At 60.7% G+C, this 27594-nt stretch overlaps 1 protein-coding gene across 1 annotated transcript in view; it reads right to left on the bottom strand.

Annotated features, from left to right (window-relative positions):
- The window catches only part of DNAH17 (dynein axonemal heavy chain 17), a 91501-nt gene that overhangs the window by 46414 nt on the left and 17493 nt on the right, over nucleotides 1-27594 (bottom strand). The window contains exons 14-36 of the mRNA XM_032870483.1: nucleotides 27179-27287; nucleotides 26179-26282; nucleotides 24820-24960; nucleotides 22584-22727; nucleotides 19972-20154; nucleotides 17218-17472; nucleotides 15892-16061; nucleotides 15142-15364; nucleotides 13779-13895; nucleotides 13584-13670; nucleotides 12192-12344; nucleotides 10383-10631; nucleotides 8407-8529; nucleotides 6808-7155; nucleotides 6624-6715; nucleotides 6256-6382; nucleotides 5416-5568; nucleotides 4142-4267; nucleotides 3931-4038; nucleotides 3270-3401; nucleotides 2832-2992; nucleotides 2421-2577; nucleotides 1181-1285 (exon numbers count right to left, since the gene is read on the bottom strand). Of these exons, the coding sequence (XP_032726374.1) occupies nucleotides 1181-1285; nucleotides 2421-2577; nucleotides 2832-2992; nucleotides 3270-3401; nucleotides 3931-4038; nucleotides 4142-4267; nucleotides 5416-5568; nucleotides 6256-6382; nucleotides 6624-6715; nucleotides 6808-7155; nucleotides 8407-8529; nucleotides 10383-10631; nucleotides 12192-12344; nucleotides 13584-13670; nucleotides 13779-13895; nucleotides 15142-15364; nucleotides 15892-16061; nucleotides 17218-17472; nucleotides 19972-20154; nucleotides 22584-22727; nucleotides 24820-24960; nucleotides 26179-26282; nucleotides 27179-27287 (3567 nt within the window). The remainder of the gene's footprint in view (nucleotides 1-1180; nucleotides 1286-2420; nucleotides 2578-2831; nucleotides 2993-3269; nucleotides 3402-3930; nucleotides 4039-4141; nucleotides 4268-5415; nucleotides 5569-6255; nucleotides 6383-6623; nucleotides 6716-6807; nucleotides 7156-8406; nucleotides 8530-10382; nucleotides 10632-12191; nucleotides 12345-13583; nucleotides 13671-13778; nucleotides 13896-15141; nucleotides 15365-15891; nucleotides 16062-17217; nucleotides 17473-19971; nucleotides 20155-22583; nucleotides 22728-24819; nucleotides 24961-26178; nucleotides 26283-27178; nucleotides 27288-27594) is intronic.

The raw sequence follows: 27594 nt of genomic DNA, 5'->3' as shown, positions 1-27594 counted from the left end.
CTGGCCTCTTTCCCCGGCTGGTCCACCAGGCTCCCCTGGGGCAGGGCTGGTGACCAGAGTGGGGCGGGCCACCCCTTAGCTTCTTCACTGCCTCCCCTCTGTGCAAAGCCTCTCCTAGCATCCTGGCCCGGTTCTTGGTGGTCACATGGTGGGGTCCATGTACCGACTTTGGGGGTGGGGCACTCTGGGGCAATACTCGTGGGGGTCAGGGGACCCTGAGGCCACGGCCTTGGTTCTCTCTCTGCCTCCCTGGCCTCCAGCCCAGGGCTCGGGGACAGCTCCGTGGTGGGAGGCTAACGGTCTGGTGGTCGCTGGCCTCCCACATCACGTCCAATCCTGCCCGTGAGCCTGTGTCCGCGAAACCACCGTACGGGGTCGGGAAGGGCCAAAATCATGGCCAAGCTCGGAGCTGGGAGTCCAGTGAGTCACCAGTTGCGGGTCCTGCGTGGCGGGGGCTGGTTTCAGCTCGGCCCCTCCTGCCCTGGTCTGCAGCCTCCCGTGTGGGTCAGGGGCGCCGGCTGCGGGGAGCTGGTCTCTGCTTCTCCATCTACTGTGCTGAGGGGACAAAGGGTCCCAGCCCTGCACCGGCCGCACCCCCGGGCCCTTTTGGAATATCCACGTGGATTCTGGACCTCACACTTGGCCTCGGCCCCCTGAGCGAGCCCTGTGGATCTCACCTCCAGTGCACATAGGATCCGAGGGTTCGTGTACAACCTGGGAACGTTCCTCCAGACACGTGGGCCGTGCCGGCACACAGCTGTCCCCCGTCTGAGAACCCGGCTCCCACCGCCTCCCAGCCTCTCCACCCTTTGTGCCCGAAGCTCATGGTGTATTTCCTCCCTCCCTTCCTTCTCCCAGCACAGCTGTCTAAGGCATCCTTCATGGACAGCTGTAACCTCTGTCCTTATCCTCCGAGCACAATTAATTATACCTTCATGTGTCTCCGGTTACATCTAGGCTGCCCTATCTGATTCTTCTGCGTGCCCACCGGGACTTCAGGCCCCTGAAGGACTGGGCTGCGGTCTCCCGCCTCCAGGCCACACACCGCTGCATGGCACTGCCCACTGGGGACGGGCAAGGAGGGTCACAGGCCCGAGCAGAGTGTCTGGTGTGAGGGTTGGCAGGTGAGCTGACAAGCCCCAGCTCCGCCATGACCTGCAGACCACGGGCAGGACCCTACCTGCACAGCGATCACGGACAAGACCTCCACTGAGATCCGGTTAAACTCATCGAAGCAGCCCCACGCTCCAGTCTGAGCCAGGCCCTTGTATATGTTTCCACAGGACTAGGAAGGGGGAGATGGGGGAGAGGTAGAGACTCAGAGGGCCGCCCAATCCTGCCAGGAGCCCCCCACCTGCCCCTTCCTCTGGGTCACAGTCCTGACCGAGGGTCAGGTCGGGGAGCTCTGGGGCCTGGGGGAGGCCAGCAGGCCAGCACCCACTCCTCAGGAGGGGTCCAGGCGTGGAGGGCTGGCTGCCAGCAAGAGCCCAGCCTTGCCCTGTGACCTCCCTGGGATGGGCGTTTCCCTAGCCCCCCACCTGGACGGCTCAGATAAGTGCAATTGTGTAAAATGTAGCCCTTGCAGTTTTTTTCTTGCACCCAAGGGAGGGGGCTTCTCTCTCAGATGGGAGGTGGGCGTGCATGTCAGATTTCCTTCTAGATGTTTGTGTCTCTCCAGGCCTCATTGGGTGATGAGGATTCTTCAGGGTCTCCATATGGGATTCTAGGTGAGTGTTAAATGCCCCTGGGATGCTTTTCTGAAATCTAGAGACTGGAGTGGTCTGTGGCCTTGACTGGGAGAGGGCAGCCTCAAGCTCAGGAGGGTTGGCCTTGGGGCTCAAATACAGGTGGGGATGGGAGGGGACTCCTATGGGCCCAGGCTCCTGACGCCAGGCCAACCCCATCCCTCCCACAGAGGCAGCCCTGCTGGGCCTCCAGGAGGCTCTGCTCTCCTGTGGGGCCCGTGGAGATCTGACAGCGTGCTGCACAGTCTCCAGGGACCGCTGTCCCCTGGTTGTCCCCTGGCTCCCCTCCTCAGCCTGCCCGGACTCGCTTTTACCCCAAAGCCCCACGCTGAACCACAACAGAAGCACTCCGTCTGTTGGGAGCCCCCAGCTGCCTGGGGAGAGCTTGGAAGGGAGGCTGGGAGGAGGCGACCTCCCAGGGTGGGACTTTGGGCCTGGGTTTGTTGACCCTAGGAGCCTCCTCTGGACATGCCTGCCACCCTCACAGGGCTCCACTGGCAGGGACGGGGCTGCTCAGCTGGACCTCAGGGCGGGGACCGTCAGCAGACCGGGAGCCCAGTGCCGCCTCCCCCAGTTCCGCCCACAGTGTCCAGGCACCTAGAACGCGTGTGGGGCCCAAGAGAAGCGGTATGTGGTCCCCATGGGCCCTCTGGCCCCTCCAGGCTTTTAGCCCACCTTGTAGTCCATTTGCTCCGAGCAGTTGAAGACGTACACCATGGTGCCCAGGGCCCTGCCCAGATCCTTGGTTGTCTCTGTCTTGCCGGTCCCGGCAGGGCCAGCGGGGGCCCCGCCCATGATCAGGTGCAGGGACTGGGTCAAGGTTATGTAGCATCTGCAACGGACCACATGCGTTGACCCCCGGCCACCCCCTTCCCTTTCACGGTCGAAACAGCTCGCCGCGTCCAGGTGACACCCGCTCGGCTCCAGGGGGGCACCTCCACTTTGCAGGCCCTCAGAGAGGTCGAGCAACTCCCCCGGAACCGCACAGCTTACACTGACGGCCCCCGAGGCTGGCTGTCTGGCCGGCGGCAGGGGTGAGTCCGGGCACGGCCCCCCTACCCCTGCTAAGGCGGCTGGCACGCCCACCTGTCCGTGAGCGGGGTGATGACCAGCCGCGGCGTGTTGCCCAGGTACTCGTAGGAGTACTGGATTTGGGCGTCACAGATGTTGGCAAAGCAGTGCTTCTTCTCCTCGTCCCAGCGATGCCGCAGCTGCGACTGCCACGTGAAGGCCTGGGCGCTCTCCACCTGCGGGAGGAGCGGGAGCATGGGGGCCCGGCCCGCCCGGGGAAGCCCCCGCTCCTCCCCCAGGATGCACGTCCACCCCAGGGCCACCCCCAGCCGAGTCCTGCGGAGGAGTGGCCCCTCCTACCGATGGCTCCTCTGACGGCTCCCCGGGGGCAGCGGGGAGGGCTGGCTGGTGCCAGGAGGAGAGCCGCCTCCCCGGGGAAGAGGCGCTATCGGGGGCTGGACCCCCCGAACACCAGATCCCGACCCGGTCCCGGCCCTTCCCCGGCTCCCGTGCCTTGGCCGTGATCATTTTGGCCACCACGTCCCGCGCGTGCACGTCGATGGTACAGATGGTCATGACCTTCATCCTGTCACCTGCGCTGAGGTTTCCAATGAGCAGGGTGATGAGTGCGTTCAGCTGGCTGATCTGCGGGGACAAAGGCCCCTGGGCTGGGACACTGCGTGTGGCCTGCCCATCGCGCTCGCCCCCACCCCCGTGGGTCCCCTGGGGGCTCACGGCTTGCAGGGGTGGGGGGAAGACCACCGTCCTCTTAGTGACAAACACGAAGCACAGAAAAAGCTCTGGATGTCCCCCAGCTGGGAGGTGGGGTGAGCCGCGTTAGGATGCCACGGAGCCCCTGAGAAGGACGTCGTGGGGGCAAGTCCAGCACCGCGGGGAGATGGTGGATACTAGGTACAAACGGGGCTTCTAGGGCCGCGCAGACAGTCTCTACGGTATTGCCATATAAGCCCAGGATATGCGCACAAATTGAGTTGCTGATTTCCAGGCCAAAAGAAAAAAAAAGAAAAGAAAAGAAAAGAAAACTGCGAATTTCCAATTGTGTATTTCCATTTTCTACCCTTGGGCAGAACCACTGGGTGGGGGGCGCGCGGAGGGCCCAGGTTTGCCGCTTTCGACCAACCGGCAGCAAGCGCAGGGCTTCGACCAACCGCACCTGCTTCTTGTTGTAATCCTTGATGGAGCTCTCGTAGCCCTCCTCCAGCCGCGCGAAGGCCAGGCCCACCTCGGTGGTCCACCAGATCTGTGTGCACGTGAGCGCGATCTGCAAGCAGACGGTGAGCGACACCCCCCGGTACAGTGGCCCCTGCCGGCGCGGAGGCCAACGCCCGGGGCCGCGCCCCCTCCCGAGCCCCCCTCCCCAGGACCTGGGCCGGGTAATCGAAGATCCACTGCTCCCTCGGCTTTTCCTCGTAGGTCACCACGGCCTCTGGGATCTCGTGCCGCAGAGTGGCACACATGCGGTCCAGAACTCGGTTCAGCCACACTTCCACCTGGGGACGGGGGACACGCTGACCGGGCAGGCCCTGCGGGCTGTGGGTTCCAAACACTTGCTTTGTCGTTCAGGAAAGAACTGGGCCGTTTGCCACAACTGTCACCCCGAGGCTGAGCAGTGAGAAAGACCCACTTAACAGATGCGGTTGGGAAGCCCGGGGGCACCCGTCCCCTGGAGGACTTGTTGCACTGGCCGTTCACGTGCACACGCTATTGCTAGGCGGACCAGGGAGGGGATCCAGAGAAAATTTTAGAAGACAGACTATGTCCGAGCCTCTGCGGTGCTGCTGATGGTGGGAGACGCGACGTCTGTCCTCCCAAGTCCCCAGTGGGTTCTGCCTGCTCCTCGGGGGGCCTGGTCTCAGGGTCCAAGATGGTCACACAGGACAAAACTACTTTGTTTTATTTGCAGACAAGCCTTCTTTGTATTTTAAAATACAAACTCTCCACTAGCCACCACCAGTCGGGGGGAAGACCCAAACAGGGCCGTCGGCTTCGTTTGCCTCCTAAACTGTAAACACGGTGCCAGGGTTGTGTCCTCAAGGAGCTGAGCGCGGGGAGCGGGTCCAAGCCCACTGCGATGATAGGGTCTCGCCGGGCCCCCCACAAGCCCGTCTGTGCTGAGCAAACCCGCCGGAGCTCCGGGCCCACGTTTCTGAAGCTCCAGTTTTCTTGTTTCTTGCGTGAGATTTTCTTCTTTTCCCCCCAAGCTGATTTCTCTCCAAATTACATTTCTCTCAGGAAAATGTCGTGTCGATATGGTGGCCGAGTTGGGCGGTGAGATACGGGGACGTGTGGCGTCGGCCAGAAGGGACCGCCTCGCGGGTGGCTGGGACGGGAACGGGGCCCCCGCGGTGGGGAGACCTCCTCCGGCGCGCCAAAGCCCTGAAGCTGATGGTTCTGCTCCGGGGTCAGAACGCAGCGGCTCAGGCGTGCGGGGCCTCACAGAGGACAGCTCACCGGCATCCACAAACCTCTCCCCTCCCCTTCTCCCTCTGTTTTTTCTCGAGATGCACCCCAGACTGCGCAGGTCAGGCTGTGCTGGAGACTGTCCACGGAAGCCGCCGGAGCGCTTGCCCAGGCGAGGGACAGTCCTGGGCTGGGTGGCCCCGTGGCCCCTCCGTCCTGACGTGCGGCCGGCACTCACCTGCCCCGAGAGGTCACACTCTTGGTCGAAGTCCACGTACTCGTCCTCCTTGCTGAACATGCCCAGGCCGAATTTGAGAGGCTTCTCGTCGGAGTCGAGGCGAAACTTGAGCTTACACAGGCTGTCGAAGAGCTTGGCCAGGTGGCGGCTCACCTGCAGGGGGAGGGTGCAGACACGGGGTCACGGAGCCCAGGGCCTTGGAGGGGGCGCGGGCGCAGCCGGGTTCTCCTTGGGGCATTTTAAGGTCTTTTCTGTTTTGGAATGCCCCCCCCACCGCCCCGTGTCTGCTCGGTGTTAACGAAACGCGCTTAGCCAACCAAAGGCCCCGCCCAGCAGCTCTGAGGGGCGACTCGGAGACCAGCCGCGGGATCCCGGCTTCAGGGACAAAGGTCTGTTCCTGAAGGTGACCGGACGCTTTTCCTTGACAAGGCTGTGCCCAGGCCCTGGCCCCATTTCCTTGGGCCACCCCGTGCCTCCCTTCTGGCGCATCCTGCAACTTTAGGATTCAAATAAAAGATTGGGTTTTCCCTTCACCTAATTAGTTAAGCCCCCTCTCTTTTCAGAGGAGCCTCGAGGAAACATCTTCCTGGCTCCTGGGGGCCCGGATCTGTCAGGATGAGCCAGCGGCCACCTAGTGGGCCGGCAAGTCTCCCAGAAACACCATCTCGCCAAGCCCCTGGCATCTAACCCACTTTCCAGACGAGGAACATGAGGCAAGGGGCTCTCTGTCACGGCCAGGCCCCCGGCGGTTTCTGGTGTGGGTGACTTCGTGGAGGTGGTCCAGGGACCTCCATGCGCACAGGGTCACCCAGTCGCGGGGGCGAGCACGGGGCTGCCTACCTCCACGGGGTCGTTTCCGTTGGAGAGGATGTCCAGGAGGTCAGCCGAGGAGACAAAGTAGAACCTCGGGAAAGCCAGTCTTTTCGTCTCTAAGTATTCTGCCAAGGCCTTTTCGCACACAGCCAAGCTGGGAGGAGGGAGGCCACAGGGCTGTGGAGGCCTTCTGAGGCCCAGCCCGTCCGCGCCACACCACTGCCCTGGAGACGCCCGTCTGTTCGCAGCCCCGGTCAGACTCAGACCCTGGAACCCGACCCGCCTTGTGGGCGTCCCTCTGAGACTGAGGACACGCGGGGAGGAGTTTGCCCTGTCCTGGTGGCGGGGGCTGCTGGCTCGGGATGCCCCTCCCCCGCCCAGCCGCGGGGACCTACTTCTTCTTCAGATTCTCCAGTTTGTCGTAGAGCCCGGGCTTGTTGGTGGCCTCGATCACGTTGGGCGTTTTCACGGCCTCCTCCATCAGGGCCTGGAGGAGATGGGCCCCGGGGCTTGAGCGGCGCGGGCTCTCCGGGGTCGCCACTTCTGACCGTGGGCCGGGAGGCAGAGGGCCGTGCTCACCTTGAACTCCGCGTCGATGTCGTCGAAGCGCCTGGAGTCCTCCGGCAGCTGCGCGCGGATGTCCTCAGAGCCAATGAAGATGCTCTCCAGGTGGCTCCAGGTCCGCTGCACCTCGAACCAGACGGAGAGGACCGCGTCCGCCGTGGACAGCTTCTGCTGCCAGCTCGTCACCTCCTTCAGGAAGTGTGACAGGTACTTGGAAGTCATCAGGTTCTGCAGCTGCACCTGGTTGTCTTCCAAGGTCTCCACCAGCACCTCGTCCGCCTTGAGCATCACGGTGCCTGTGCGCGGGTGCGGCTCGTGCCCGAACTCCATGCTGGACCACGTGGCGTCCAGGGCTTTCAGCACCTTTCGGGGGACACGGGGGGACACGTCACTCGGCGGCTGGCCAGAGGGTCCAAGAAGGACCCAGAGGGAAGCCCTGCTTCCGGAAATCCGGAACCTTCCTACCGACATTGACCGTTGCCAAAAGGGAGCAATGACGCAAACGTCCGTCCGCAGATGGACAGGTGTGATGGGACAGAGCGTCAGAACGCCGCTCGGCCCTGAGGAGCAATGAGGGTCTGCCTCGGGCTCCCGCACGGCTGGACCCTGATGCCATCACGCCAAGTCGACGAGGCCGGCCAGGCGAGGCCCAGTCCTGCGCGATTCCATCCTCGTGAAACGTCCAGAACAGGCGAGTCCGTGGGGACAGGAAGTGGGTCAGTGGGGGTGGGACGGGGATGTGCGGGAAGATGGGGGTTCCTGGAGGGAGCGGCTTTCTTTCTGAGCTGGTGAAAACGTTCTAACATTGAATAATTCTACCGCGTGACAGTTGCCCACTTCCGTGACTACGCCAAAAAGCCACTGAACTGTACACGTTAAGTGGGTGAACTTTTTTTTTTTACTGAGGATAGCTCAGTAAAGCTGTTGTCTTAAAAAAAAGGGGAGATGGACGCGTGAGGGGCTCACAGGGTCAAGCTTCTGCCTTCGGCTCAGTCGTGATCCCGGGGTCTTGGGAGGGAGCCCTGCATCGGGCTCCCTGCTCAGCGGGAAGCCGGCTTCCCCCTCTCCCTCTGCCCCTTCCTCCCACTTGTGCTCTCTCTATCTCGCTCTCTCTGACAACTAAATAAATAAAATCTTAAAAAAAAATTAGGAAGAAAGCCCAAGTGTGAAGGCTCACACAGAGCAGGTGGGGAGGGAGATGTGCGTTGCAGAGGGAGCCCCCCGTCGAGTTTCCCTGTGTCCGGGGACTGTGCCAGCTGGTGGCTCATCACCCACCCCGATGGCCAGGCCTCCCGCCTTCCCTCCTCCAGCCTCTTCTCCAAAGTCACTAGCAAGGCCGCTGCACAAGAGGAGAGCGCCCAGGCCGTTGTTCAGTGCGCATACTAGTGCACACAGGGCGCGGAGCTAGACCCAAGGGATCCCTTCTCCAGTGATACATCCTGGAAATTTTTTACAAGATTTCCATCGTGGGTTGGTTAAGGGAGAGCCCACCAGACTTTGTTTCTGAGTCAAGCGACCCACAGACCCCACAAGAAGCAAGATGTTCGTAGGCGCCGGGCCGGCCTGGTGTCGTCCCGCACAGCACACGTTCTGCCGTCGACAAAAGAAAAATACCTTCTCCATCCCCGACTCCTTCACAGCCTTGTCCACGATGTTCCGAACCTCGTCCTCGTACTTGTGGAGGTCTAGCTGCAGCAAATCCGCCAGCGTGGTCTCATCTGACATTTCAAATTTCACCTGGGGGAGAAATAGGCATGTCCTGCTAAGGTCATTTGTCCCGGACAGACATCTTTGTCCTTCGTGGAGACGCAGGTCGGTGAGTAATCCGGGGTAAGAGGGAGGGTTGGAAGCTCTGCGTCACCATTTCCTGGCTCTGTGACTTCTGGGAGCTTCTGCTCCGAGACTCGCCTTTCCTCCCCATAACACCGTGTATTGGCCGAGCCCCCTATAGCGTTTTGAAGTGTTTCTCCCAAGTTCCTGTCTGCACAGACCTCAGAATATGACCTTATTTGGGAATAGGGTCTTGGCTGATGCCAGGAATCCTGAGAGGAGATCATCCTGGATTATCCGTGTAGGACCTAAATGACAGCCATCCTTAGAAGAGAGAGGAAAGGGGGATTCGGAATGCGGAAGGAAGCCACGTGGTGGTGGGCACCAAGATTGGAGGGACGCAGCCACAAGCCAGGGGATGCCCGGGGCCTCCGCCAGCTGGAGACGGGGAAGGACTGTCCCCAGGAGCCTTCAGAGGGAGGCGCCCTGCCCACACCTCGATGGCAGACTTGCAGCCCCAGAGCCGTGAAGGATAAAACGTCTGTGGTCTGAAGCCCCTGCTTGTGGCTCTTTGCTGCGGTCGCCCCAGGACGCCGGTGCACCTGCCCAGGGATTGATGCTACCGACCTCTGTTAACAGCAGGCATGGCCGAGTCTCGGGCGCTGTTGCCCCAGTAACAGCAGCAGGTGCCAGCACAGTGCCTCCCAGCCCTCACGCCCCTTCCAGGTCCCGTCCTCCGGCCTCGTTGTCACACCATTTCCGAGCACCGGTCCTGAGCCCCCGTGGAGACTGGTTTAACTAACGGAGAGAATGGAGTGTCTCCCCGTCACGTCCAAGAGGACATCTGTCTGCCCGGGGTCCGCTAGGTCCTTGACTGGGACGTTTTAGCTGTTTGTTGACCACCGGCCGGGGGTCTCCCCCGGGCCGCCTGGGTGGGGCAAAGCTGTGGTCTGTGTTCGAGCCCTCCCGACAGCCCAGCCCTCCCGCCTGTCCCGTGTAGCTCCTCCGAGCCTCCAGCCACACTCCACAGGCTCCCGCAGCCTTTTCTGTTCTTCCCTCCCCTCAGGCGTCGCCTCCTCTAGACCCAGGACCATCCAGGGCTGTCCTTGTCTGTGCTTCCCTGAGAGCAGAGGCTCCCTTCCTGCCCCGGTATCGGCCTCCGCGGGGCCGCTCTGCCAAGCAGGTCTTCAGGACAGTTTGGCTCCACTTGCTGACAGTGGGGCGTGTTGCTCTCTGCCTCCCCGGGTTGTCGACGCCGGTAACCACACCCTCCAACTAGGGGGTGCCACGGGAACATCTGGACACTAGGACTCCGTGCTCCTGGGATGCATGGGGGAAGCCAAAATTCCCAACTCCTGTGGACAGTCCACCTACACCGAAAGCGGCTGCATAATTAGCGAGGCCCAGTGCAAAATGAAAATGACGGGGCCCTTCATTAAAAATTGTTAAGAATCGGGGCGCCAGGAGGGCTCTGTCGGTGAAGCGTCTGCCTTCGGCTCAGGTCATGATCTCGGGGTCCTGGGATCGAGTCCCGCATCGGGCTCCCTGCTCAGTGGGCAGCCTGCTTCCCCTCTCTCTGCCTGCTGCTCCCCCTGCTCTCTCTCTCTGTCATTCTCTCGCACTAAAATATATATATAAAATCTTCAAAAAAATTAAGGCTGTCCAGATGGCCACCGCAGAGCCCTCCAGCCAGCGTGGGTGCCCTCGGAGCGCCCCGCCCCCTGGGACCGGCCCAGCCCCAGCCCTGCGAGAGCCCAGCTCCATCCGCCAGGGGCCCGCCCATCCCGCAGTGAGGCCGGCCGGCCGCCAGGGGGCAGTACCTGGGTGGCCTGCATGAGCTCTTGCCAGTGGCGGTCGCGGATGGCCGGGTTCTGCAGCTCGCTCACCGCGCGCAGGGACGTGATCATGTTCTTGACGGTGTTGTCCAGCCCCATGAAGGCGTCCCAGCTCCTCATCTCCTTGTCCAGAGACCGCACGTCTTTGGCAAACTTCTTACAGTCTATGTCCATCTGCTCAACGTTGATGTCTTTCCACTTGGTGGTCTTCCAGCTGTCGATGCTGCTGTTCACCTGGGGGGCAGTCAGTGAGGGCTGGGGACGCGGGACGTCGGGGGCTGCCGGCCGAGGCGGGGACGGCGGACGGACACCAGCGGGGAGAGCCCGCGTGCAGAGATGCGGCTCCAAATTCAGCAGCTGGACTCTCCTTGGGCAGAACCCTGGGGGCGGGCCGCCGCCGCTCCCCGCCCCCGGTCCCCTGCTCCCGGGTGGGGCCCTGTGACCTGCCCCGACCAGGGAAACGGGACAGCGATGCCTGGCCCACTGGGGCAGAGCATGCTGAATTCCCGGGGCTCGACGCGGAGCTCTGGGGCCCTTGGCCGCCACGGACACGTACGCAGCTACACAGCCTGGAATGAGGGCCCCCGAGGGCTGAATGGAGCCCGTGTGTGGCCTTCGCAGGGAAGAGGGACGTACTTCCGGACGACGGAGAGGTCCTCTTGGGGCTGTGAGCCCAGTAACCTAGCTTAACACTGACACTTGACTGCGTACTAGAAGCTCGGGGACACAGAGTCTCCCCGGGGAAGGACCCCACCAGCAGTGGAGACAGAAGGCTGTGAGGCCTGCGGTCTTCAGTTTGGTGTGGGCTGGAGACGGCTATGGAGCTGGGCCGGACGGAATGAGGTTGTCGATGCAGGGGCTTGGGGCCCCGGGGGCCGGGCTGGACCGGCCTGCTTGTGGCACAAAGACGAAGGGGCCCGGCGGTTTACAGGACGCCTGCCCGGAGATGCTAAGACATGAAACCTTAATCCCCCACAGGCACTGAGTCACTGGACGGCTCTTTTAGGTTTTAGCTTCTTCCATATCCTGTTATAGTAAGAGTGTCCTGGGCAGCCTATCTTGGAGGGTTTTCCTTTGCCTATTCTGGCTATAAATGCTTCCTGCTAGCCCCTGGGAGACGTGGGCTTTCGTCTTCAGTCCGTGCGGACTGCTGCTTTCCCAGGGGATGGGCAGTCCCCACCCCCACCCTCCCTGGCTTTACCGACTCTGTTCCAGAATGTCCCTCCTGCACGCGAGACTCGGGTTCAGCTCATTATGAGAAAGTGACCATCTAGAGGCTCTGGTTTGTCCTCTCCCTGGAGGGGTGGCTGTAACCAAGCCTGTGACTTGGAGAGGGTCCCCCTCCGGAAGGGCTGTGGAGGCTCCGCGGGCTCCAAACGGAGACCGGGTCAGCACGCGACTGTGACGTGCTGAGAACTAAGAAAGCGGAGGGACACGGCGCGCTCCTGTGCGGGGGGAGCCCCGGGCGAGGCCAGGAGGGCGGTGCTCCCCGGAGCCACTCACGGAGAAGGTCCGGGTCTGCAGAAAGTCAGAAGGGCTTCTCTCGGGGGAGAGGAGGATTTGACGGAGATTTGCAGTTTGGAGAAAGAGGGAAGAGCTAACATCTTTCTGGAAACGGGGGAGCGGGAGGGAGAGGCCGGCAAAGCCCACAGGTGCTCCTGTGCTACTCTCCTTTCCCAGAGCGGGCGCTGTCAGGGCCGCCCCACATCCTAGGGCCTCCCCTCACCATCCACGCCTGCCCTGGGTCCCCGCAGCGCTGCCCTCCCCCATGCAGGGACCTGCCATCGCCCTCACCATGACGATCATGTCCCAGAGCTCCTTCAGCAGGCGGACCTCCTTGTGACAAGCTTTGAGCTGCTTGTAGTCTGGGACAGGGACCTCAAACAGGCTCCCCGACTTGCACAGGGCCTCCATGGTGCTCTCCATGGACGCGATGCTCTTTTGTTGCTGGGGGCGGCGAGGGAGGGGTAAGTGGCACGGCTCACGCTCAGCACCGGCCTCCCTCTTGTCCTCCGCCACATCCCGGGGACCTTTTCTGCATCTTTGCAGGTCGCCGGCCCGGTGCTGTGTTCCGACCCTGAGCACCAACCGGCGGTGGGGGCGAGCGGTGCACCTGGCCGGCGAGAGCAGCACCCACCCCCTCCCGCCTTCCAGTGCCCCCTGCTTCTGGCCGCCTGGCCGGGGCTCTAGCACTGGGAGCTCAGGCGGGAGAAGTGACTAAGGTGAGAACGCCCGCTTTCCCCCAGAGAGGCTCAGGACGGCTCCGTTCTCACGCCGTTTTTTACCCTAGTGAACGTGAGGGAGGTAATGCTTGATGGCTTGGAAAATGAGAACAAGCTAGAAAAGACGAGGGAAGCAAGGGTCACACCAAACCAGGTGAGTGAGGGTTGGGGGTTGAGTGTGTGAGTGTGCGTGTGTGTGCACGTGTGCACGGATGTGAAGGAGGGCTCCCTGTGTGTGTGGTGGCTCCAAGAGGCTTTTCACACACATGGGCCCGATTCCTAAACAAGGTCACACTGGATCTCTGCGGGCCCCAGCCCGGGCCCTGGGGGCTCCAGGAGGGACCGTGTGCCTCCCTGCCAGGCTCGTGGATTGGGACGTGAGCACATGACCCTGACAAATGGGGAGATCTCAGGGAATGGTGGCCTCGAAGCTGTGTGAGAAGAGCAGAGGCTGGGGGAGGGCACGTGCAGGACACCCTCCAGGGCATCCTGGGGTCTTTGTGCTCACACACCCCACACTCCGCACCCCCCGGCCCAGAGGGCTGTGAGGCCCAGCCCTGTGCCTCTTGCACATTGGACGCTGGTTGTGGACTTAACATCGGGAGCAGAAGGGGACGTGGTGAGGCTCGGCCGTGGGTGGCACATGGTGGCCCGGGAGGGAGGGCGGGGGGAAGACAGCAGCCACAAGAGGTGGGTTCCAGGCCGGGTGACAGGGAGCCGCTGGGTGAGAAGGAGCCAGGGACGAAGGAGGTACAGGGGGGCTGAGCGGCTGGGCTGGACTGCGGGGCTCGGGGATGTTCCTGCGGCTCCGAGCAGCAACCCCATCGGGGAGGCCACACGGGCCGGACGCGGGCCGCGCATGGACTCCTGTGCGCACGTGGCCCCGAGGCCAGGCCCCCCGCGGCCGGGGATGAGTGCTCAGGGAGAGAGGCTGGGAGGGCGCGGGGGCCCTGGACCCACGTACCTTATTCAGGGACTTGTAGGGGTCGGGGTCGGCGAAGCTGAACGGGGCTTCTCGCCGGAACTTCTCTCGGAATTCCTGCTGCTTGCGCTGCGGGAGAAATGCCCGAGTGACCGTCCCCGGGTGACCGTCCCCGGGTGACCGTCCCCGGAGGCAGCCCGACCTCGCGGACGGCATCCTGGCCCCGGGCGTCTCTACCTCGAACTGCTGGCACTTTCGCCTCAGGATGTTGACCTCGTTGGCCTGCAGGGGCGCCACGTTCTGCTTCACCTGGACGGCCAGCTTCTTGGTGTTTGTCCACTGCTCTGGCAGCTCCTGCGCACACGAGGGCCGGGGTCCCTTCCTTTCCTGCTCCCCTAAATGCCCTCCACCGTGAGATCGCCTGCACCCCCGGGGACTTGCCGATGTAGCTCGGAGAGCCCCATGTGCCTCCCTCTGCTGGCGCCCCCGAGGCCACACCTTCGGCAGGTGCAACGGCCAGCCCGTCCCCCGCTTCGAGAACTTTGCCAGAACAGCTTTAACCATCTGAGGGTTTTGACATTTCCAAAGTCCCCCACACTTGCACAAACATTGGACTTCGGATCACAAAATATTTTGAAGAGAATCCCAGCCCACAAATTCTTCGCCCACAAGGAACAGAGACGGGTTTCCCTTGCGTCTGTGAGTTGCGGACGTTCCGTGGGTGGAGGTACGGCTCAAAGCCTGTTTTACACCAGTCGCCCCCAGGCCTGGCCACACGCGCTGCACATCCGGCCCCACTGGACTGTGGACAGGGCGGCAGGGGCGGCCCTGGCCCCGTAGCAGGAACCCGGGCAGTGCCCCCCCGCCCGGCTCCCGCACCCCTGCCCTGCACTTCTGTTGTCCCCTCTGCCGCGGGGTTTCGGCACGGATCCAGAGCAGGACAGGGAGTGGAGAAAGGGATGGGGGGACCCTCCAGGGGATGGCTGGGCTGTGGCTTCAGGACCCTTCCCCTCGTCCTTCCTGCCCCAGCCCAGCTGGCACATAAAACTGCTCTGACCATTTCCAAATTAGCTGCAAAGTGCGGTCCCGGGCAGCCTGGAGCCCTCCTCCTCCCCCCATGCCTTGGCCAGCCCCGTGCCACACGGGCCTTCCGGGTCAGGGAGCTTCTGCCACAGCCGGCTCTCCCTCAGCCTCATGGCCGTGTCCCTAACCTCCGCAGGGCCTCCGTGGACCCTGCTGTCTGTCCTCTGTCCCCTGCATCTGGGGTTGACCCGTCTTTGCGGGCAGGGGTGGGATAGGAAGTCATTTTTAATTCAACAATCAACGGAGGAACCCCCAGCCCCACCCTGGAGGTCACCTCACCGTCCCTTCCTCTGCGGGGAGCCCTCTCCCACCTCCACATTCCAAATTCCCGAACCCAGAGGAGGGGGTCCATTCTGCTGGTCCCACGTGAGGGGCTTTGTCCCCATCACAACAGCCTGCACTCCAGTTGCAAGGCCCCCAGCACGGGGCTGCCCCCCCCCCCCTCCCTGTGCCGGTTCCCCCCCCCCCCCCCCCCCCCCCCCCGCGGCCCCGCGCGGCGCGGCCCCGGCCCGTCCACCTGCAGCTTCACGTGCGTCTCCTCCGGGATCTCCTCCCCGTAGGACTTGAGCAGCTCAATGGTTTGCTTCAGGGGCTCAAACATGTTGTCGGTGGCCGCCTGCCTCTCCTTGACCTTCATCAGGTGACCCATCACCTCCACGAGACCGTCGTAGTCCCCCTCCTTGAGGCTCTTGGTCAAGCCCGCCCTGACGACTTTCATGAAGGTTTCCAGGTCAGCCAGGCTGTCAAACGAGAGGCCCCCGTGAGGGGTGCCACCCTCCATGGGGCGGCTGGTGAGGCCTGGGGGGGGTGGTCGGCAGCGGGGGCCTCCCGGTCATGCAGCGGGGCCCTGCTGAGTGAGGGGGAGCTCCTGTCCACCTCGGGACACCCACTCTTGATCCCCACCTACGCGCCCCCGGCTCTGCTCCAACGGGCCTCGAGGACGGAACTCAGCCCACCTGCACGGCCTCTTGGCCTCCCACGGCCCTAACCGCCACCTGTGACAGCGCAGTCACCGGTCCCCCGGGCACATGACATGAAGGCGCTCAGTGAGTCAGGCCCCACAAAGCCCAGGGCGTCCACTCACCGCCGGGCGGCACCTGTCCACCGGGCCAACCCTGGACAGTGGGGGGGCTGCCGCCCTCGATGCTGACTTTCCCCCCATACCTGCCCGGCAGGAGTGCCCCCTCCGCCCTCAGCACCACGAAGGCGTCTGTCCAGCTGTCCCCAGGCGCGCTCAAGGTCGAGACGCGGCGGCACGGGTGCCCACCTACTGATGACGTGGTTGGTCAGGTGCTGCTTGAACATGAAGCTCCAACGCCTGATGGCGTTCAGCAGGGCCTGCTTGAAGGGGCGGCAGTCGCACTGCAGCCACCCACTGAACACCCTGGTGTTCTCGCACCTGGACACCTCCTCGTACAGCTTCTCGTAGGAGTCGATCTGGGAAACACAGCCGCGGCTCACTGTCAGGCCGCCCAGGAAGGCGGGCGGCCCTTCCCGCGGGTCACTGCTCCTCCTTCTCCCAGCCCTCCCTGGGACCCCCGCAGCCCCCCAGCCTGTCGGAAGGGGACGGCCTTGGGCAAGGCCAGCCGGGTTTCTGAAGAACAGGCCGGGAGCTCGGGGGTGAATGTGGTCACGGGAACCACAGCCCTCGCCACGCCGCTCCGCGCTCTCGGGGCTCTCGGAGCCCCCAGCCGACCCCCACCCGCCCATCTCCCCTGTGGGTGCGTCCCTGCTGCTCACAGGCGTCTCTCTCCCCCCGTGCCTGGGAAAGAGGGGAGGTGTGCGTAGTCACTGTGGTCTTGTGTTCTGTCTTTCCTGGGAGGGAAAGACCCTGAGGGCAGTGCCCCCTCCCAGGGCTGACGGACCCGAGAGCAGACCACGCCCCAGGGAGCCCATCTTGCGTATACGAACAACCCAGAGCCCACACCCCACCCGCCGTCTTCACACTCGGGGCCAATATTCCCCTGTCCTGATCACCGCAGGGCCAGGGACCAGACGACAACCCGCTCCGGGGTACACCCGGCAGTCCACGGGCAGCACTCCCACGCGCCCATCCCAAGCCCGTTCTTTCCCGTAAAAACCACAAGACAGGCTGCGGGTCCGCCTTCCCCTCTGTCCCTCTTCCTCAGACGGACCCTGGTGCTTCCCCCATGGCCCTGCGTGGCGGGGTGTGCCCCTCCTTCTGGAACCCGTGAGTCACAAGCTCTTTTCCATGTCAGTCACCTGCTCCACTGGGAGACACCAAACCAGAATAATAATAAAACCCACATTTAAAAACCATTCACCTGGGGTACCTGGGGGGCTCCGTCAGTGAAGCGTCTGCCTTCAGCTCAGGTCATGGTCTTGGGGTGCTGGGATCGAGCCCCATGTCGGGCTCCCTGCTCAGTGGGGAGTCTGCTTCCCCCTCTCCCCTATGCTCATGCCCTCTCTTTCCCTCTCTCTCTCTCTCTCTCTCAAATAAATAGATAAACTCTTTAAAATAAGTTTTAAAAACATAAAAACCTTTCACCCAAGGTTTGACCCAAGCCCAGCGAGCAGCCCTGCCCCCTGGGGAGGGGGCGGGAATCGCAGGGGTGAGGCAGCGGGTGCACACCTGCTGCTGAAACTGGGTGAGGCTGGGCGGCGTCTTGGAGAGGGTCTCTTCAGCCTGGGTGTCCAAGTCCTCTGGGGTGACCGCGCGTCCGTAGATCAGGAAGTTCTTCATGAACTCCTGGGGGTCGTCCGTCCAGAGGTAGGCGTACCTCTCGAAGGAGTCCTGGTACTCCTCGGCCTCCTTCATGGCGCCGATGACCAGGTTGGACATCTCCTCCCTCATCTCTACGAGGTCCGTCATGTCTTCCAGGTCTGCCTGCAAGGGGGCAGGAGGGGAGCAGACCAGTGTGCGTTTGGCCGGAGGTCACGGCTTTGATGGGATCTCTCTGCCCGGCAGGGTGTCTTTCTGCCGGTGGAGGTGTTGCTAATCTCCCCAGATGGAAAACAGAGCCATTTGTCAATGGGTCATGTCCTCCCGAGAGACTAGTGAAAGGGACTCTCGTCCGGCAGACGCCAGGATGGCTCGCACACCCCGATTCATTCATGCAAGAGTAACTTGGCACCTGCTGTGTGTGCTACACCGGAGGGGGGGGCCGCGCTGGGCACCTGGGGGTGTGGTCCCGGCGTGGGGTCAGACACCGCTCCGAGAATTACAGACTCGGAGCCTTGCTTTAATGTGCAGCAGGAGGACGTCAGGGAATGTTCCCCGAGGAAGTGACCGTTGTTTTGAAAACCCGTGGATGGCTAGGCCAAGAGCAAGAGGAGCAGCCAAGCACGTGCAAAGGCCCTGTGCTGGGAGGAAGCAGATGTCTGAGGAGCTAAAGGAAGTCGCGCGTGGATGGCTAGAGCGGGGAACTGGGGGGCCTGATAGGGACAGAATCTTTTGAGTTTCGAGCAACAGAAAACCTAACCCAAGTTGGTTTAAGCAACGAGACAACTCATTGACTCGTGGAGCGGCAGACTCTCGAGGGGGGGCAGCATGTATTAACTGTGGTTTTTATCTTCTGTATCTTAAGATGGCTTGACATCTCAAAAACTCTTTCTGGCTGGGAGACCTGCCCGTCTGGGGACTAGCCAATGCCGAGAGAGACGAAGACTCAGAAGGGAACATACCCTTCATACGCAAACCGACCAGCCCCGAGTCCAGAGCCACACCCCCCCACCTGCTTTGTCCAACACTCCTCCTACCCTGCGTGGCCCAGGGTCAGGTACCCGCTCACTGCAGGTGACCCCCGGAGCCCAGAGCCACCAACTCACGCAAACTGGCTCAGCAGTTTCCCCCAGCTGCCTTGCTTTTTCCTGCAGAAACCTCTGGAAAGGCTCTGGCCCGGGCTTGCCCCTCACTCCCACCTCTGCACGGGCTGTGACCCCACAGCCCTGCACCGATGGCCAGGCCTCTCGTTTCCATGGGAACCCTGAACGGCATTAACTTTTCTCTCCATGGCTCTGACCTCTCCCCACTCTGCCACCACTGGTGGCCACTCTGCCACCTCTGCAAATTAAGATCCCAGGGGCACAAGTGGGCCCCACGCGTGGGGAACGCAGACTGGGTGGTGTTCCCGGCGACAGACAGGACTCCTGTCTTGCTCTGTCCTCCTCCTCGTGAGTCTTCATCAGCAGGTGGGTCCCCCCAGAGCCCCACAGCAGGGAGCGGGAGCTCCACACGTACATCCCGCCAGACTCTGGAGCACACTGGGTCCCACGTCCACACCTGAGCTGACCTCTGGTGACAGACTCTATTCTGGACACTGGAGTGCTTGGCCCGGGCACCTCCCTTTTGCCTGACACTGTCGGCCTGGAGACCCCTCCCGCCCTTTCAGACTCGAGGTGCCCTCCACTGCCCTGGACAGCTGTCCTTGCTCTGCGAGCTGTTTCCTCTGGACCCCCGCCTCACCGCGCACACACGCCCACACACAAGCACTCACACGCACACAAGCGCACATGTACCTTCTTCCCCGACACTACGGAGCGTCTTGGAAATGTTTACTGCAAGTAATTCACGCCTCTTGTTATCAAAAACCTCAAGCAACGTGGACGTATTCGAAATGAAAACCTCTTTGCATCCCCGGGTCCGTCCCCCTCTCCCTCCGTACCCCCACCTTGTTTCCAGAACTGAGCGCCCTAACAGTTTGGAGCGTATCCAGAGAAAGACAGATTGTTGTCTCTCTCAATGAGTGAAATCAGACCCTAAACGCTGCCCCACACCTTGCTGAGCAGTGACCTGCCACCGGCACCTTCCCGGCCCCGCAGGTGCCGGCGACTCACGCAAGGGCCTTTGTCCGGATGGACCGGGGTCTGTTGAAGCAGCTCCCCTGTTTGGGGTCATGTAGGCTTTTCCAGTTTTCATCTGACTCTCACACAATGCCCTGACGCACACACCCCCTCAGACTTCCCCTCGGGGAAGCAAAACTTCCCGTGCCTTCGGTGTCCAGACAGTCTGACCTGTTTTGCTTAAAGGGGTTTAATGCGTTGCCAGAACCCAGACGCACAAGGTCGTCGAAATGCCTGCATGCGGAGGGGCCCACAGCGCTGGACTTGCAGAAGCGAGGGAGACATCAGGACATGGGGGGGCACACCCCGTGAGCAGCAGGAGTGCAAACCGGCCGACCGAGGAGAAGGCACTCCGGGAAGGAGGACGGGATTTCCAGAGTGGGGAGGGAAGCAGTTTGTCCCCCTGGGGACCTGAGAGACCTCTGGGCTGCTTCTCGCACTCAGAGCCATGGGCGTTCAAACTGTGAGTGACGGGACACCACAGGGTGAAGAAGGCAGAGGGAGGGGGGAGGCCACTGCCCAGGCCTTGCGGGGCCAGACTGACCTTGTAGCTCATTTGGCCCTTGGCCAGCCTGGGGATGAGCTTGGCCGTGTTGTAGATGTCGTTGACCAGGCTCTCGATCAGCGTCAGGAGGCTGTTGTCTGTGCCCATCTCCAGGGATGGATGGAAGACCAGCCCGACCTCATCCAGCTCCATGCGGACCTCGAACAGGGGCGCCATGCTCTCCTGCAACAGGCCAGCCCGGGGGTCAAGGCCTTGAGCTCGGTGGAGCCACTCCCAAGGCCCCGATGTTCTCTCAAGGCACCCCAGGGCCGACCGAGGCAGGCTGGGGTCACCTGGGAGAGCACCCTTCCCTGGGGCCCCTCGAGGGAACCAGAGGAAACCACACACATGGCCACGGGGCCCAGCGCAGGCTGGAGGGGGTCAGCACACCCGCAGAAGGGCTGGGGAGAGCCCATGGCCTCGGTGCCAAGTTTGAGTCTGCTACTTCCCAGCCCCGTGGCCTCGGACAACACGTCTGACCTCCCAGTTTCCCCAGATACATAAAATGAGGGTGATTGTTTTATAGACCAGAGACACCAACTGTCCCCATCTCTTGGGGTTATTGTGAGGACAAATAAGTCATAACGTCGGAGGCGAGGGAGAGGTGGCCGGTTCCCTTCCAGGCGCCGGTGGGGTCACGGCTGTGCAGGACAGGCATTGCCGTGCTCCAGAAAGCACAAGGCTCACGTCCATGGTTCTGGGGAGTTCCGCCGTGAGTGTCGTCGCTGCGTAACTAACTGACAGTAAAAGAATTCTGCCGTGAAAGAGAAAATAACCCGTCGATGGCTTGGTGTCGGGTCTCCATGGACGAGGTTCTGGGAGGCACCGGCGTTTCTATCATGTGACAGGAACCCCAGCGAGCCGCGGAGTGGACGACAGCGGATCACAATCAGGCATATCTCGGGCTGAGCGAAACCACCACGGGGAACCCTGGAAGCGTGAAACAAGACGGGGTACGGCCAGGTCGCACGCTAGACTATCCCAGACACTGAGAACGCGTCAGTCACGATGCCGCAAAGGTCAGCGACAGAAGCAGGACAGTGTCGTCTCCCGCTACTTCCCGCGGGACACTGGGCACCCGTTGACGTCCGCGAGACGATATGCCAGGGAGGAGCACAGTTCCCAGCTCGGCGCCCGTCTGTGCCCCAGTGTTTGGAAAACGGACGCCTCTCCTCATGAAGGAGGGTATTCATTATTATTGGTCATTTTCTTCACGTTTCACTGTGATCTTTTTAGTGTCTCTCTTTTATTTTTTATTTCCATGGCAAAATTGTGTCGCCACCAACTGGTCGAGCTCCTAAAAGACTCTGGGTCTGGACGGGGGCGGGCCGGCTCCCGCAGTGCTCCAGAAAGGTCAAGGCCTGGGAGGATCCCATCTGTAAATCCGGTGGGCGCCATAGCCTGGTGTGTTCCCAGAGCCCCCTCGAGAGGCTGTGAGGTGGAGGGGCCGGCCTCACGGGTCAGGCGACCTCAGGGAGGTTAGCCCAACACACCAGGGATTCTAGGAGTACAGGTCAAGGTCCACAGGAGGCCATGAGACCCAGTCCACGGCTGCTAATTTTCCGAACACAGTCCCATGGCGGCCCCATGGGCGGTTGACTCGAGAACCCACTGGTCTTCTCTCTGACCAACGGACGGTGTTTGCTGGTGTCCAAGTGAACTGCTAACTGGTACAAAAAGTCAGTTGTCACAAACTCGGATGACCAGGCTCTAAAACCTCCCCCAGAGGGTCTGCTCCTGCTGCCTGCTGTCTTGCAAATAGGGGGACTCCCTGGGATTTTGGGAGAAGGACATTCTGTCCTTATGGTTTTGACTGTGACTTGTGGACACTTTGCACCATTGTGGGTTGCTGGGTGAGCCTTGCGGCTGGTAGTGACGGTGACTTTCACCAACAGAATTTCGGGTCTGTGTCCGGTGACACCTGGCCTGTGAGACACGCGTGACGGGCTCTGAGTGACTTGCCCAACCTCCGCAGTTAGCACAAGGACATCGTGCTGTCCTCCCACCATCCTTCCTGTGCCTACGCCTGGTACGGGGACCTTGATCTTCTCTCGCTGGCAGTATTCAAAATCATTTGGGAATTATTGTAATGAAAAATACATGGGAGGGAGAGGACTCAACCCCATGGAAAATGCTGGAGGATGCCAGGATGAAATTAGCAGCACAACCTTTTTGCTGACCTGTTTTGCACTTCCTCGGACCCCACGGACCCTGCGGGCCCCGTTGGGCAGGTTAGTAACTGATGTAGATGACCGGGGCGTACCCCCTGCCCAACCCACTTGAGTCGGGGACAGTGGCGGCTGCTTCCCCTCACCTGGCAACAAGGCAGGACCGTTTGGGTATTCTGTAGCCGATCAATGCTGCGGCGGATGGAAGGTGACCAGATGGTCCGAGCACTGGGGACTAGAGAGGGTCCTGGGGTACGGGACATTCAGTTTTAAAGCCAGAGCACGTAGTCTACCCTCTGCAGGCTCTAATGTCTGTTTGTTTGTAACGTGCTAGCCTGGTCATTCATCAGGAAACAGCCAACCATAGAACCCAAGATAGACCTTATATGTGTAACAACTTATTTATAGCAACAAATACATGCATATCTTGTGTTTATGACTCACATCCATGACCATGTTGTCTATGAAGTAATTCAGAGATTTGCGGATGAAATTGTCAAATTCGTCCAGGACCATGGTGTCCACATAGTTGATGTAGTCCTTCCAGGACTGGCCCGTCGTATCTGCTCTGAACAGTTCAGCATTTTCCTGCAAACAGGACCACACAGTTGGCTGCCATATCACGGGTTCGCCTGCTCTCTCTTTAACCAACCCGCTCGGCGACTCTCTGGGCTGCCCTTGTCCCTGCACACCTGCTTCAGACACACGGCTGCTTTTTGCTTCTCGAATGTGTCAGGCGCTTTCCTATGTCAGAGTCTTTGCACAGGCTGCTCCCTCCCATTCTTGCCAGGTCTGGCTTCTTCTAGGTTTCAGCCCCAGTGTCACCTCCTCACAAAGGAAAGCCCTCCTTCAGCAACCCCCGTTCATCTCAGTTTTGGCTTCTGTCCTGCCTCTCACCTGTATTCCCTCTAGCAATCCATTATTTGGGCCTACCGTGGTAAGATGACAACTCTGAGTGATTTTGTTTATTTGTGTCTTGTCTGTACCTCCCTTTGATGTCAAGCTATATGAGGACAGGTGTTGACTGTCCCTTCCACCACTGTGCCTTTAGCATTCAGCAGGAGGCCTGGGGCAAAGCAGGAGCTGGTGAATGGATGGATGGATGGATGGAAGGAAGGAAGGATGGATGGATGGATGGATGGATAAGTGTGTGGATAATGGGTAGATAAGTGGATGGGTAGGCGGATGGGTGGATGGATGGATGGATGATGGACGGATGAGTAGATGGATGTGTGGGTGGGTGGATGGACTGATGGACTGATGGATGGATGGAAGGATGGATGGGTGGGTGAGGGGATGGATGAGTGTGTAAGACACCGAGTGCCACAGGGAACACAAAGATGAAGATGACCCAGTCTGTCCCCTCAGGCAGTTGTCTTTTAATAGAAGAAAGCAGACACAAGCTTAAATGACTTCAGTAGAAGGTGGAAAGAAATGGTTCAAATGATGATCATGTGCAGAGGAAACTCCGGCAAATATGACAATGAAGCCTTGTCTTGGTGGCTTGCTGGTCTCTACTTCTCTAGGTTCCTGTTCCCTGCCGCCCTGCCTCCTCTCCTGTCCTCTCGCTGGACTGCTGTGCTGTGAACCTGTCCCTTACCCCAGCCGAACTTATCTCGCTTGGGCCCTATTTCCAGCACACCTGAGAGTGTTAACAAAATTAATTGGTTAATTCTTCCAAGTCATATGTTTGCAGTTTAACGTTTTCATTTGAAGGGACCTGCTGGCACTGTGCCAAAGGAGGAAGGAAGAGGATCTGAAAACGAGACGAACTATTTTTTGGTCCAATCACGTCACTCCTCTGGGGCAGTCACCTTCCCAGCAAAGGCTGGACCCTGCGAACAGTGACAGACCCTCCCCCAGCGGGACCCAGGGGCTTTCTGGGGTGATGGTCATCATCGAAATCCTTATCCATGATTTGCACCCGGGCACGGGGAAGCCCCCAGAAAACTGCCCTGGAAATATCTGGAGCTCAAGGGAGAACTTTCTCCTTCTCGGGACGACCAGAGCTCCGCCTTGCCCATCGCCTCGGATATGAACTAATGCGCAAGCCAGACAACGGTGGCTGCCAAGTGAGGAAGATGCGCGACCCCCCGATGGCGGACACCCAGACACGCGGCTTCTGGGGCATCCGGCGAGCGTCTGGCCTCCTCCCTTGGCTCGTGCCAGCAGGGACAGCGGCCCACGGCTGTTGAGGCTGTTGGAGGAAAGGGACGACCTACGCTCTCCGCAGCACCAGACACGGGGGTCATCGCACCGTCCTGGTCTACACCGCACACGCACGTTTCACGTTCCTCATGCATTTACCTGCTCTGTTCCCCGCTCGCGCTCCAGAGGGGGAACCGTGAGGGACAGCGGGGACGCACCCAGCACCCACCCTCACCCCGTCCAGCTCAGGGAAATGAGACGTGTTAACCTTGCGCAAAGATGTCACTTGTCTATACCGATTTTGTGCGGGGTGGGGGGGGTGCTGACCCCTTAGCACAGAGGAGGGCAGACTCATCGCGAGAGGAAGCTGGCTAACGGGGTCCATTTAGGGCAGTTGCTGCTTGAAAGTGAGACTCCCGGGTTGAGACAGTGGATGTCTGTGACCCCAAAGTCATTTTTAGGGTGTTTCTGGCTCTCCCTCTTCTACTAGAAGTGGGCGGCCTCTTGAGGCCCCTTCTGGGCGAGTCCCTACCGCGACCATGGCTTGGATCTTCAGGCCGGCCTCCTTGATCATCGTGTAACGCTTGTTGAGGTTGACCGCCCTTCCGTCCAAGTCCAGCAGGGCCTCCTTCTTGTTGTCCTTTCTCTCAAACAGCGGGTTGGCTGACCAGTCCTGCAGGGAAAAGGTGGGCGTGAGGAAAGCATGTGGGGACGATGCCTGTGGTCTCGTGGTTTCCCCACATGCTTCTTGGTTCCAATGTTCTTGTCCATCAGAGACGCCTGGGGACCCCGGAGGGACCATTGAGCAGAGAACCTTGTTGGCCTCAAAACCAGTCCGGGGCGTGGGGCGGCCAGGAGACCCCTGGGAGGCTTCACCCAAGCAGGCCCAGAGGAGCCAACCTGGGGCCGGCGTCTGGGGCGAGGGGTGGATGGTCAGAGCCGGGCAGCGCGTCCACAGCTCCCAAGAGCAGGCCCAGGGGGGATTCGCCCCTTTTGTGGGGGTACCTGACCTGCTGTGGGGGCAGGGAAGGGTGGGGAGTGGGGGCCTCTGGCCTCCTCCAGTTGGGAGTTCTGCCGCAAAGACACTTGTCATCTGTAATTAGGATTTCGCTTTTACTCTATTACCCGATAATTAGATCTTTTGTTTGTTTGCTTTAAATTTTCATCAATGACACACAGATGGCAATGAAATGCAGGGAGATCCAAACCTAGTGACTGCCCGACTCTGACGGGTGAAGACCTCCCGGCTCAGAGGCTGGCGGGCTGGAGAGGGAGGTGGGGAAGTCGCGTGACCTGACGTCCCCTGGGGGGCCCGTAGTGGGCGGTAGCTGGTGGGGCACAGGCATTATTTAACTTTGATACATTGATGGAGAAATAAAGCTTTAACACGACTGTTTTAAAGGGGAAATGCAGTTACACAGTAGACATCGTCCATTAATGGGGGACAGTCCAGTCTTCCCTTGGGCTGTGCTCTGTAGATGCCCCTGCGGATCAGGGCCTCGAGGGGAGACCGTGGGGAGGTTAGTGAAGGACACCCCCGCGCCCCGTTTTCTGGATTGGGCTACAGTGAAAGTCACTTCGGAGCTTCACTGAGTGGGGCTGAGTCTCCCAGCACCTTCCTGTCCCTTGTCCCCGGGGCTGGCCTGGCATGGAGGGGACCCCGCAGACACCCTTGCAGAGCTCAGTGGAACAGGTCGGAGCTGATTTCTGCAGGCCCCGGACTTCCCAGCCTTGGGGCCACCTTGACATCATCGTGTGCCCCAGAGCCTCCAACAGCAAGTTCCTACTGCCTTTAGCACTTTCTGTGAGCATCTCTGCGTGGCCCCTTTTCCCCAGGACCCTCTCCTGGGCCTCCAACGCAGCCCGGCTCCGTGCCTTGCCGCTTAATCACCTTCATGACCTGAGAAATCCCTTCTATGTTCTGCTTTGCTTTCTGTATCCTGTTCTGCAAGTTATGGAGAATCTCTCGCATCTCTTGAATATATTCTAACACACCTAAAAGATAAACGTAAAGGTATCTTACAAAACGAACAGTTCAGTAAAGGGAGAGCTTCTCCGGGGCCGGCTGACGGCTCATCGTCCTGAGACGGCTCTTGGAAATATGTCCGCCGCGCCTCCAGAGTTCCCGGAATGCCACGGCTTCTCTCTGGGAGCAGAACTTCCCCATCCCCAAATAGGTGGGTCGTTAGTTCCGCCGGGGGACCCTGCATCTCACGCGCCCCTGCCCCTCCAGCCACCAGCAGAGCGCTGGAGACCCGTGACTCGTTGCAGCGTCTTGGGCCGCGGTGGCTGGAAAGAAGTGTGTCCCCGGGCAGCAGTGAGAAGAAAAAACACAGGCTTCTTTGCACAGGAAGTCCGGGCCGACCCTGGTTTCGGGCAGGTGGACCATCCCACTCTCTCACTGACACGGTGGAGGCAGGATACAGCCAAAGAGGGCTGAGAAGATGGCACCAGGCTAGTCGCAGGTGCTGGGAGAGCCGGGTGGTGGGGAGAGATGCCCACCAGAGGCGGTGTGGGAGGTCAGGGAGGCAGTCTTCTGTCTCACGGGCACACTTCTGCCTCTCTGATGCGTACCCTTGGCCCACCTGCTGCCTCTGCGTGGGAACCCACCATGGAGCCCCAGGCCTCCACAAGCCCACTGTGGAAACTTCGTGACCCTTGGAGGTCCCCAGGAGGTCTTTGCCTGATTCCTTTGTAAGGGACAGCAAATGGTCTCTTTGGGACAGGACAAGCAGGGGGACCCATCTTTTGGCCTTAAACATAACCCTGTTGCAGGCAAAGAGGACCACCCAGCCCCTCGCCTGTGTCCTAGGACAGACGCTGGGCAGCTTGGACACCGCCCCCCCCTCGCCCGCGCTGAACTCAGGGTGAGACGAACGTGGCCTTGGTACCTTCACTATTCCAGAAGAGCGTGGTTTCGGCGCGCGACAGCTTGACGTCAATGGCTTCCAGCTCCGACTCTATGAGTGGAAACTCCACGTCCATCACCGTGGTCTTTATCTGAAACACAAAGACTGGGGTTTCAGGGCCTCCGTTCCCAATCCAACCAGATTTTCAAATGGTCTCACAGGAAGGGTCTTATCACACGGTAGCAACCAAACCAATTACAGTCAGTGTCATTTCATTGGGAATCATGTATAAATCAAACTCCGGGAGATCTCAACGTGTCAAACTATCTTTATTATCGCGGATATAGACGTACACTTCACTCTTAGTTCCCCATGGTGTGGAGCAGAAATGGAAGGGGATCATGGGACGGTGGGGGTGTGTAATCCAAACCTGTCTTCACTTGGCTCAGAATCATAAA

The sequence above is a fragment of the Lontra canadensis genome, unplaced genomic scaffold (assembly GCF_010015895.1).
Source record: "Lontra canadensis isolate GAN:19392208 unplaced genomic scaffold, GSC_riverotter_1.0 scaffold41, whole genome shotgun sequence".
Lineage (NCBI taxonomy): Eukaryota > Metazoa > Chordata > Mammalia > Carnivora > Mustelidae > Lontra > Lontra canadensis.
Note: the sequence above shows the minus strand (reverse complement) of the source record. Positions and strands in the feature narration are given on the sequence as shown.